Source organism: Geotrypetes seraphini, chromosome 1 (assembly GCF_902459505.1).
Source record: "Geotrypetes seraphini chromosome 1, aGeoSer1.1, whole genome shotgun sequence".
In the NCBI taxonomy this organism is placed as follows: domain Eukaryota; kingdom Metazoa; phylum Chordata; class Amphibia; order Gymnophiona; family Dermophiidae; genus Geotrypetes; species Geotrypetes seraphini.
This window is the reverse complement of record NC_047084.1, coordinates 192,973,059-192,985,260: the sequence shown is the minus strand read 5'-3', so window position 1 is coordinate 192,985,260 and position 12,202 is coordinate 192,973,059. Positions and strand designations below refer to the sequence as shown.

At 39.1% G+C, this 12,202-nt stretch overlaps 1 protein-coding gene across 3 annotated transcripts in view; it reads left to right on the top strand.

Moving 5' to 3' along the window:
- DCTD (dCMP deaminase) overlaps positions 1 to 12,202 on the top strand; it is a 50,156-nt gene that overhangs the window by 13,007 nt on the left and 24,947 nt on the right. For all 3 annotated transcript variants that reach the window (XM_033943002.1, XM_033942993.1, XM_033942985.1), the window contains exon 3: positions 3,200 to 3,335. In XM_033943002.1, coding sequence (XP_033798893.1) covers positions 3,200 to 3,335 — 136 coding nt within the window. The remainder of the gene's footprint in view (positions 1 to 3,199; positions 3,336 to 12,202) is intronic.

The window sequence follows — 12,202 nt, the reverse complement described above, 5'->3', positions numbered from 1 at the left end:
ATCTTTTTGTGAGGCAAATAAGTAAAAGTGAGAGGAAAAGGTCGCTTTGGTTCTCAAAAGTAGCAGCTGAGAAGGTAAGGAATAAGAGGTTAACTTTCATAACTACAAAAGATCGCAGAAAAAGGAAGACAGGCAAAAATATCTGAAAAAGTTAAGAGAGGCTGGTCGAGTAGTCAGGAAAGCAAAGATACAAATGTAAGAAAAAATAGCTGACATGGTAAAATGGAGAGATAAAGACATTTTTTTAGATATATCAGTGATAGGAAAAAGTGCAAAAGTGGAATTGTGAGACTTAAAAGTGAAGGGAAGAATATGTAGAAGCTGATAAAGAAAAGGCTGAATTGCTTAACATATATTTCTGTTTTGTGTTCATGGCTGAAGATCCGAGAGCGAGACCACAGAAGATAGATTGCGAATAGGGTTGCTGGAGTGGTAGATCCTGATCGATTTTCAGAGGGTTGTGTTTGTGACGAGCTAGCTAAATTAAAGGTATACAAAGCAATGGGGCCGGATGATGTATATCCGAGAGTGCTGTAGAAACTTGGTGAAGTTCTGGTGGTTCTGCTGACTGACACTTCAATGCTTCTCTAGAGTCAGGAGTGGTACCAGAGGAATGGAGAAGGGCGGATGTGGTCCCTTTGCACAAAAGTGGAAGTAAGGTGGGGAATTACTGACTTCTGTGGTAAGCAAATTAATGGAAACACTTTTTTAAAACAGAGAATGTTGAAGTTTCTGGAATTCGGTGGATTACAGGACTAGAGGCAACATGGATTCAGTAGAGGTAGGCCTTGTCAGACAAATCTGACTAATTTCTTTGATGTTGAACAGAGAATTTGGTTTGCTAGATGTGGTGTATTTAGATTTTAGCAAAGCCTTTGACAGTGTTCCACACAGACATCTAAGAAATAAACTGAGTGCTCATGGGATGGGCCCCTAAGTGACAAGCTGGGTCATGAACTGGATAAGTGGAAGACAACAGGGTAGTGGTCATTGGAGATCGCTCTGAGGAAAGGGATGTTACCAGTGGTGTGCCTCAAGGTTCTATTCTTGGGCCTGTTCTTTTTAACATTTTTGTAAGAGATTTTGTTAAAGGGCTGTCGGGTAAGTTTTGCCTCTTTGTGGGTGATACCAAAATCTACAATAGAGTAGACACCCCACATGGTGTGAATAACATGAAGAAAGACCTAGCGAAGCTTGAATAATGGTCTAAAATTTGGCAGCTAAAATTTAATGCTGAGAAATACAAGGTTATGCATTTGCGCTGCCCAAACCCGAAGGAATGGTACAGTTTAGGGGGCGAAGAGCTTATGTACTCGACAGAAGGGAGAGACTTGGGTGTGATTGTATGATGATCTTAAGGTGGTCAAACAGGTTGGAAAGGTGACTGGGAAAGCTAGAAGGATGCTAGGGTGCATAGGGAGAGGTATTGATGCCCCTGTATAAGACTGGCGAGACCTCATTTAGAATATTGTGTACAATTCTGGAGACTATACCTTCAAAAAGATATAGAAATGATGGAGTTGGTTCAGAGGAAGGCTACTAAAATGGTGTGTGGTCTTCATCATAAGGCGTATGTGGACAGGCTTAAAGATCTCAGTATGTATACTTTAGAGGAAAGACAAGAGAGGGGAGATATGATAGAGACGTTTAAATACCTACGTGGTATAAATGTGCATGAGTCGCGTCTCTTTCATTTGAAAGGAAGCTCTGGAATGAGAGGGCATAGGATGAAGTTAAGAGGCGATAAGCTCAGGCGTAATCTAAAGGAATACATTTTTATAGAAAGAGTGGTAGATGCCTGATACAAACTTCCGAAAGAAGTGGTGGAGACTGTGTCTGTCTGAATTCAAGAAGGTGTGGTATAGGCACGTGTGATCTCTTAGAGAGAGGAAGAGATAATGGCAGCCTTTGATTTAGTAGATCATACCAACCTTCTAATATGCTTGAATGCCTTAGGATTAGATTGTAATGTTTATTCATGGTTTAAGGGATTTTTTGGAATCTAGATCCTATCAAGTTAGATTTCAGACTCAACTTTCCTTTAGTTGGAAAAATCCATGCGGTGTTCCCCAGGGATCCCTGTTATCACCCCGTTATTTAATATCTATCTCTCATCACTAGGTGTGTGCCTAAATAATTTTTGACATTAGACTATTTAGTTATGCTGATGATATTACAATAGTCTTACAATTCGGTTCTATCTCAGATTACTAAAACTGACACTGTAATGGAAAGGATAAATCTCTGAATGCAACAATTCAAACTAAAGCTTAATTCTGATAAAACAAAGTTTTTGTAGCATCACCCAGTAAAAACCACTCATGAACTTTCCATTAATATACATTCAACATCTTACATAATTCACCCAACGATTGAAATACTAGGAATCGTTTTAGATCAACATCTTACGATAAAAAGTCAGATAGATGTTGTTGTACGTAAAAGCTATTTTACTTTATGGAGAGTGCGAACAATTAGACCCTATTTGGATTTTCTGCCTTTAAATTATTGGTTCAGTCACTCCTATTGAGTCTCCTCGACTACTGTAATATTGTTTATTTATCGAGACTATCACTGATTCAAAATACAGCAGTTAGATTGATCTACGGATTGAAGAAATACGATCATGTTACATTATTTTACTGTGAACTCCACTGGTTACCTGTGGAGACCTGGGTACTGTTTAAGCTGGGCTGTTTTTGCTATAAAGTTCTTTATGGCTCAGCCCCTATTTATCTGACTGATAGTTTCTCCATAGCCACATATAAATACAGCAGAAAAACTCATGCTTTGTTCAATTTTCCTCCTGTAAAGGGCTGTAAAAGCAAGAAATTTCTTTAGCATCTCATGAAAAAGAATTTCGTTCACTGTTGCTCTCAGCTGATTCCTATAAACATTTTAGGAAAAAGTTGAAAACTTATCTTTTCTCTAAATACTTGACTACTTAATCCATCCTATTCCCTGGATCATATTTATAATGAATAATCTTTTGTAAACCGCGTAGAACTTTTTGGTAACGCAGTTAATAAGCACAATGTAATGTAATGTAAATGTAATAGTTACTGTGGATGGGCAGACTAGATGGGCCATTTGGCCTTTATCTGCCATTATGTTTCTTATGTTGAGAGAGATTACTTTTCTGTTGCATTCATAATATTGTAAGGTATTTATTAATGTCTTGGTCTCTCTCCTGCTTTAGGTTGGTGCCTGCATTGTGAATCCAGAAAACAAGATTGTAGGAATTGGGTACAATGGAATGCCCATTGGATGCAGTGATGATGTAATGCCCTGGGGAAAAACAGCTTCAAATGAACTAGATACAAAGTACCCTTATGGTATGTACTTCTTTTCAAAACCTGCACTAGAGAAAGAAAAAATCTTCAAAATGATTTTTATAATGGAAATTAATAATAATAACAGTTTATATACCGCAATACCGTTAAGTTCTATGCGGTTTACAGAAGATTAGTGTAGTACAAGTTGAGTTGACGTACAAGTTGAGTTAACTTAAGGGATGTGGGAACAATGGGGAGAAAGGGCAAGAGAGCGGAAGGAGGAAAGTGGGTCAGCTGTCTAGGTATTTCAGGAATAGGTGAGTTTTGAGGCGTTTCCTGAATACCTCATAAGTGGTGGGCAATAGGAGTAAATTACAGACTTAATAGGACTATAAATGAATGTTTCAGGGTTAAAGTCCACAGCAAAGCTAGACTTTACTTTTAATAAGTGAGATATTTGAGTCTTTGCTACCTTGATATGCTGGATATTTTTGCAAAGAATTTGTATCAGAACATATGAATTAGATCAAGTTTCAAGTTTTATTTTGATTTGATAAATCACTTATTCACATTTACTAAGCGAATTACAATAGAATAAAAATAAACATACATTTAGACATACTATTTAAAATTTAAAAATAATGGGTTGGACCGACAAACTTACAATCCTTGTCTATTGATGTTTAAATAATTTTGTCTCATGAATTTCTTAAAATATAATTTGTATAAAGTTGTAAATGACTTTCTACAAAAGGGCTCATAGTGGGGGGTGACCTGGAATGCAATGATTACTGGATGGTGTATTCATTATTTGTGCACAATTGGAGATGGGTTGTTCAAAGGTGAGGGTCCTAAATTTCAGGAAAATTAACTTCAGTGATGGAGGTATGCCTTAGGAGTTATTAGCTGGATGGGAAATACTGGAAGAACAAAGGGTAAAACTTAAGATGATATTCGTAAGGGCCACAAAACTTTTTTTTTTGTTAGGAAGGTGAATAAAGTTCAGAGGATAAAGAGCTTGGGTTTGGAAACGCAGGTAATTAACCCACCTTTATGAAGTTGCGTTAGGCTTTTTTATTGCCAGCCGTGGCAGTATTAGCATCAACACTCATAGAATTCCTATGAGTGTTGGAGCTAATACCGCTGCAGCTGGTGATTAAAAAAAAAGCCTAATGTGGCTTCATATAGGGAGGGGGGGTGTAAATCTAAAATCAAATGAAGAAAATCTATAATCTTAGTTGAAAATGGTATGAAGTTGAATTTGGAGGGTAAGATGTTAGTCTCTCATGTTAAGATCGGGACAACAATGCTGTCGGTAGCAGGTGCCAAGCTCTGAAATGTGCTGCCTGGTATTCTGTGATTGGAGACTGAACTTTAAGAAAATGTTGAAAACGCAATTATTTATCAATGCCTTCATGTCTAATGCTTTTTGCTATTAAAGCTTTACCGTCCTGTATATGTTTTTATGGGATTTTGTCTTTCCATCTTGCAGGATGAATTTGGAAAAAGGTTTTAATAATGATACTGTCAGTTAATATTTTATTGTGTTTGTTCTGTCGAAACATGTTTTAGTATTTTTAATATGTATGCATGTAATTTTGTAACCCCCCATAGTTTTTCTGCCTCTTTTACAAAGCCTCGAAGCCCTTTAAATCTCTGTGGGCTTCGGAGCTGTTAGCACAGGGCAGCTGCTAGCGCGGCTTTGTAAGAGGCCCTTTATGCGGTATATAAATTTTTTAAATAAATAAATGAACTATTTTAGATAAACACTTTGATATGTTGTACATTAATATATTCTCTGGTGCAATCTAAAACCGGATCATCCAACATAGTTGTGAATACAGCTCTCGATTGAAAAAAACAAAACATTTTGAGCTGCCTCCAGATATCAAATGGTTCTTACGGAAATTCTTAATTCTGTAATTTGTCTTCAATAGTTTATTAACCCCCCTCTTTTACGAACGCATAGCGTGGGTTTTAGTGCCAGCAGCAACTGCTCTAACGCTCATAGAATTCCTGAATGTCGGAGCAGTTACGGTGCTAAAGCCCGCGCTAAGCGTTCATAAAAGAGGGGGTAAATTACACCAGTAAGTTAATTTTTACTCTTATGCTTTTTGTTATTGCCTTTGTTTTCTATTTAATTGCATTCACTTTAATTCAATCATTTTCATGATGCCTGAGTTTTCTTTTCCAATTAAGTCAGGTATTTTGGGTTTTTTTTCCCCAAATCTTGAATAACTCTAGTGAAGATTATTTGTGTAACTGGAGAAGTATCTGTAGACTAATGTACTAAAGCTCACATTTTTATTATTCTTTTTTAATGATATTTCTTCTTGGTTTTGTTGGGTTTAAAGATTCTTACTATGACTATGATTTCTTCTCAAGACACTTTCTAACAATACAGCATTTTAATTCTTAGTATTGAATGCTGATTTTCATTAGCAGATGAAACTTTTTTCCTAGTGCAGTGTCCCGCAAACGTTGTCGAGCCATGGCACACTCAACGTAGTGGCTGCCGCTCGAGGCATCCAGAAGTTTGTAGACATTGACACGATCGTGACATCATCGCGTCAATGTCTGCGCCTGCGCAAAGGCCCTCCAGATGGGCCCTGAGCCGCCAGTGTGTGTGTGTGTGTGTGGGGAGGGGGGGGGTGCCGGCAGGGAAGATGCGCAGAAATAAGGAGAGGTGCTGGTGCCTGCTGATTGCCTACAGGATGTGCTTCTCACCGTGAAAGGCATGTCCTGTAGGCAATCGGCTAGTGTCGGCGCCTTTCCTCCTTCCAGGCGTCTCACGGCACACCTGAAATCTCAGGTGGCACACAGTTTGCGATACACTGTCCTAGTGGGTATCAGGGATTCAGGTTTCAAGCTTTATTAAGGTTTGTTGTACACGCAATGTCAAATACTTAAATGCGTAGAGCATTTTAAAAATAGGGGACAAAACAACAGTTTTATACAATTAAATACAAAATATATACGTACTAATAAATAACTGGTACAGAAGGTGAGGGGGATGAACTACAATCTTTAAAGAAAGAGAAGAAACATTTAGGGAAAAATACATATGGTGGATAATACAAAAGAAAAAGAGATATAAAGACAGAAATAATCATAGAAAAAAAGAAGATAAATTTACAACCTACGCACATGTCTAATTAGGATCTAAGAGATTTAATGATTGGTAAGTTAATACTATCTATATTTCAAATGCATCCTTATACAGGAAACTTTTTAAAGAACGCTTGAAATTTTAAAATGACGGCGTACTTGTAGAGGCCTAGGTCTACCAGGTTGCAGAGTGCAGCCAAGTGTGGGTCAGGTACCTAGGAGGTTTCTTGAGCAAATCAGGTGTGGATCAGACAGTCGAAGGAGGAAAATTAGGAACCAGGCACAGTGCTCATGGGACAAAGACTACTGATGCCATTGGATCGGCAAAGGTGTCTTCCTGGCCTTCTTTATAATTGGTCGTTAACAGGACATTCCCAATGGAAGTCCAGTAGGTTATTTGGGGAACATATCTGTTTTTCTGATGCTTAGAGGATAATTGGGCCCTGGATTTTTTTTTTTTTAAGCTGTTTATCTTCCATGGCTCTTCTTCAGGTCACCAACCTTAGCTTCTAGGGGTTGCAGGTTTGAGCTTATAGGTTTTTACACAAGGGTACCACAGCATAAGGACTCTTAATTAACCACTGCCATTCTGCTGCTGCCAAATATGTTTGCACGCAACAGTGCCAGCATTGACTCTGAGCCACAGGCGCCACTACCACAAGTACAGTATGTTGTGTGACAGAAGAAAAAAAAGCAGAAAAGCAACACAAGGGAACAAATGCGTTGATTTTAATATACAAAGAATTTTAACGTCTGCCTTCTCTCCACATCTGGTTGTGTGGCAAATGGAGTGGTCCAGTCAGAACTGTATCAAGAGAAAGATTTATGTAAAGTTAACAGAATTAGAGCAATATTTAGATTTATAGCCAATATCATACGAGACTGTATTGTAAATAGAATAGGGAAATTCATTAGCATTTGGCAGAATCACAAATGCAGGCACAACGCCCAAATCTTCTATTCTCCTTGACCCTTTCTTTCTACTTTTAGAGAAGAAGTAAGGGTGTTAACTGCATGTACAATATGTCTATCACCTGCAGGGACTGATGGGTCTTTTAGCTGTTGTATTTTTTAAGCTGGTTCTCTTTGCATTTAGACACACTGTTCCAGTAAATGCAGCCAAACTAGGCAGAGGAAGGTTATGGACTACTTCTAATCTAATCTTCATTTTATATACCGAATCTACTCCCTAATGAGCTCGAATCGTTAAAAAATGAAACATACTTTCGACTCAAAATGTCCTGACTCCTTCAAATGAGAGGCTTTATTGTCTCATGCTTATGTGCTTATTCAATACTTGTGCTATTTCTCTCTGTCTGATGTAATCTATCTTTTGGTTGTAGCTGTCATGTTTGTATCCAGAGCTGGGCAGGAGTAGAGGGGGATAGAAACGGAGAAAATGATGGCAGATAAAGGCCATATGGCTTATTCAGTCTGTCCGATAACATCTTCCGCTATCTCTTCCTCCCCCTAAGACTTCTTGCATGCATGTCCCATGCTTTCTTTCTTGAATTCAAATATATTCCTTGTCTCAACTACCTCCACCGGGAGGTTGTTCCACACATCTATCACCCTTTCAGTGAAAAAGTATTTCCTTAGAATACGATACTTTTATCTATTCCCCCTTCCCAACTTCATCTTATTCCCTCTCGTTTCAGAGCTTCCTGTGCATTTATGTCACAGAGATATATAAATGTCTCCTCTCTCTTGTCTGTCTTCTAATGTGTACATATTGAGGTCTATAAGTCTGTCTCTATATGCTGAACCAGCTCCATCCTAGTTATATCTTTTTGAAGGTATGGTCTCTAGAACTGCACACATTACTCTAAAAGGAGCCTCAGCAGAGATTTATATAGAAGTTCTATCGCCTCCTTATGGGGGACTGCTCCCTCTCTGGCCTACTGAACTACAATGGATCACGTTGGGGATGGTAGGGTGTACAGGGAAGGTTTCCTTGGGAACATGTAGGTGGATCCTTTCCATTCCATAACAGTGCTAATGCCCAGGACTCAAAGAGCAACAACATTATGCATGAAAAAATAGCACTGGAAATATTACACCAGGTCCTAAAACACTAATACACCACATAGTGAGGAAACAGAACAAATGGAATTGCTACAAGATGTCAAACCCAGAAACTACATACTAGTAGAAGACCACACCCCAGTCACACATGCAAAACACAGACGGACCTTCAACAGATATTTTGAAATGCATGTGCTTGCATAGGCCTCATGCTCACTCACAAACTAATACAATTATCATACCCACAAATCAGTAATAGAACTATGAAGGCAAAAAACTTGAACTGGAAACCTGAAGAAGTCAGACTCTGCATATTCAGCAATACCAGAAAAACAGAAATACAAATGCAAGATATCAGAGATAATATGATCCAATTGGAAAATTCAAAATAAAAGGTTTTTTCTACCTTTTTGTAGCCTGAGCATCTTATGTTTTCCATTCAATTTGGTCCATGTCTCTTCTGCTTTTCTCGGGGTGGGGATCTTCCCCCTCCCTTCCCAGCCTTTCTAGGATTTTCTGTCCATTTGACGTATCTTCTCTTTCCATGTCCACCTTCCTCTGTCCTGTCCATCATCTGCCTTCTGTGTCCTAGTTCCTTTGTTTCTCCTATGTTCAGCATCTGCTTTCTGGATTCCTATCCCTCTCCCCTGTGATCAGTATTTCCCCTCTGTGCCCCCATCCCCTCCCTTTCCAGCATCAATCTATGCTTATCTCTGGTTCTTTCTCTCGCCTGTTTTCCACCTCAATTCTCCACCCTGTGGCTAGTATCTCTCCCATGTTCTCCTCCTGCAGTCCACAACTCTCCCTCCCTGACAGAGCTGTGGAGTGGGTAGATAAAAGCTAAGTTGTAGCAATATTCCATGCTGCCGATATAGGGCAAGCAGTGACTTCCCCCGTGTCTTTCTCAATAACAGACTATGGACTTTTCCTCCAGGAACTTGTCCAAACCTTTCTTAAAACCAGCTACGCTATCCATTCTTACCACATCCTCTGGCAATGCGTTCCAGAGCTTAACTGTTCTCTGAGTGAAAAAAAATTTACGCCAGTTGGTTTTAAAAGTATTTCCCTGTAACTTCATTAAGTGTCCCCTAGTCTTTGTAATTTTCGACGGAGTGAAAAATCGATCCACTTGTACCCGTTCTATTCCACTCAGGATCTTGTTGTCTTTAATCATATCTCCCCTTAGTCATCTCTTTTCCAAGCAGAAGAGCCCTAACCGTTTTAGTCTTTGCTCATACGATCGACTCTGCTTCTGTTCCTAGCTGTGCAGTTCTAGGTTTATAACTAGGGAAGCAGATTGGTTTGTTAAGAGCTCTTGGGATACTGGTAAGAGAGGTTATTTTACTGTTAGCCTGAGTTATTAGTAACTAGGTCTCATTACAGAAAATAGGACCTTTGCTAAAATAGCACATTGTGGTAAAATAACCCATCTTAACAGTTGCCCATATTGATAACTTCCCCCTTATTCTTTTATTTCAAGTATCTGAACTAGTTCCAGTAATCCTTATTTTTTTAAAAAATCCTATTAGGAAAACAGCCACAATACTTAAAATTCTGTATTTTCTGCAAAATTATTTATGGTTGTAACATTTAGATTTATAAGCTATAAGGTAGATTTGAGAAGAAGAATTTCAGAAGTATTTTATAAAAGTAATGTTTTGAAAGATCCCAGCCTAAGAAAAATTCAAGTAGACTGAGACAGACGATCCAAGATGGCCGCACGAGGAGACATGATAGAAACCTACAAGATCATGAAGGGCATAGAGAAAGTAGAGAGAGATAGATTCTTCAAAATTTCAAAACATAAAAGAACAAGAGGGCATTCGGAAAAATTGGTAGGGGATAGATTCAAAACAAATGCTAGGAAGTTTTTCTTTACTCAACGGGTGGTGGATACCTGGAATGCGCTTCCAGAGGACGTAATAGGGCAGAGTACGGTAATGGGGTTTAAGAAAGGATTGGACAATTTTCTGTTGAAAAAGGGGATAGAGGGGTATAGATAGAGAATTGCTGCACAGGTCCTGGACCTGTTGGGCCGCCGCGTGAGCGGACTGCTGGGCGCGATGGACCTCGGGTCTGACCCAGCAGAGGCATTGCTTATGTTCTTATGTTCTTATGTTCACTCTCCCTGAAGCTCCTTAAAATATCTTTGTCTACTGCAACTATTTACCTGGTTTATAATGCCGAAGAGGAGGGGACGCAGCGCTGCTGGAGCCTCGCAGCGCTCCAGAACGGCCGTCTTTGGAAACATCGAGGAGCTGATGAGGAGAATGCAGGGCACGCCGATAGCTTCGGGGAGTTCCCCGCGGGAGACGCATGGTGGAGGCGCATCTGTGTCGCTCTCCATGGGGCCGGAGACATCGTTGAGCCCCGAAGTAAGGGCACCTCCCCCACGCCCTCAGTCAACCAGTTCCCCGCGAGAGGAGGTACTTCCTGAGGTCGGAGTTCATCTCCTCCCGGAGGCTAAGGAGAACAACGGGGGAACTGTGTGGCAGGACTCCCTGCCGGTGCAGAGGAGTCTGAGCGAGGAGACTGAGGAGGAAGCGGTGGGGGATGAGAGAATTCGACAGACTGCCGTAGGAGACACGCTGCCAGAGGGTGAGCTAACTAAATTAAAATTACAACCTTTACAACCTTTTCAAATTGAGAAGCCCCGAGAGGTTACATTAGATTCTCTGTGGGATCTTGTGGCCAATTTGGCAAGATCTATAAACCCACAACTACAACAATTAGAAAAGAAACTTAATAACCATGAAATTGAGATTAAAAATTTAAAGATTGGACTTGAGGACTCAAAAACTTCAGTACAGAATGTCTGTCAAGAATTAAAAGTCTCCCAACAAATTACTGAGACATTAATTAAAGACAATACTAACCTAAGAAGGAAGATGGAGGCAATGGAAAATTTCTCTCGTAATAATAATCTCAGACTGATAAATTTCCCTAGGGCTTCTATGATAGCCCCAAGGGAAATGTTGAAACGTTATATGACGGAAGTATTGGAACTTTCTGAAGAGTCGTTACCACCATTTACGCAGGTCTATTACCTTCCAAATAAAACTCAAGACCAACAACAACAGAAAATGGGACCTGACTTAATGAACATATCTAATATTTTGGAAATGTCTGATAGAGAATTGGTGACCCCAGCCACTTTACTTTTGACAGTAGCTCTCGCACCAGATAAAAACTGGTTGCTGAGACTCTTCTTTAAAAATAAACACAAAGAATTTTTAGGTTGTAAAATTCAGATGTTCCCAGATTTGGCTAGGGATACACAGAGAAGGAGACGAGAATTTTTGTTAAGGAAACCTGGTGTTATATCTCTGGGGGCGACTTTTTACTTGCGACATCCATGTAAATGTGTTGTTAATTATCATTCTCATAAATATGTTTTCTTTGAGCCATCTCAACTGACAACCTTTCTCTCAACTGCATCTCTGGAGAAAGAAAGTGCTTAGTTTAAGAAAGGGTGCTTTAATCTCATTCAACTAGTTATTGCTTGGTTTAAATATAATTACTTTGATTCGCCTATTATCCCTCTTGGATCTGATTGAGGACTTGAGTAGAAATTTATGCTTATATTTGTTATTCTTTTATATATTTTTTCAATTGTATTAATTTCATGCTGAATTTCCTTTCTGTACAAGTTTTATGCTTGATTATATTGAAAAATTCAATAAATATTAAAAGAAAAAAAGAAAAATTCAAGTAAGGATCAACTTTGCCATTTATGTAAGGAAGAGGGGGAACATTGCCTTGTACACTTCTTTGATTTATCTCCTTCATTGGAG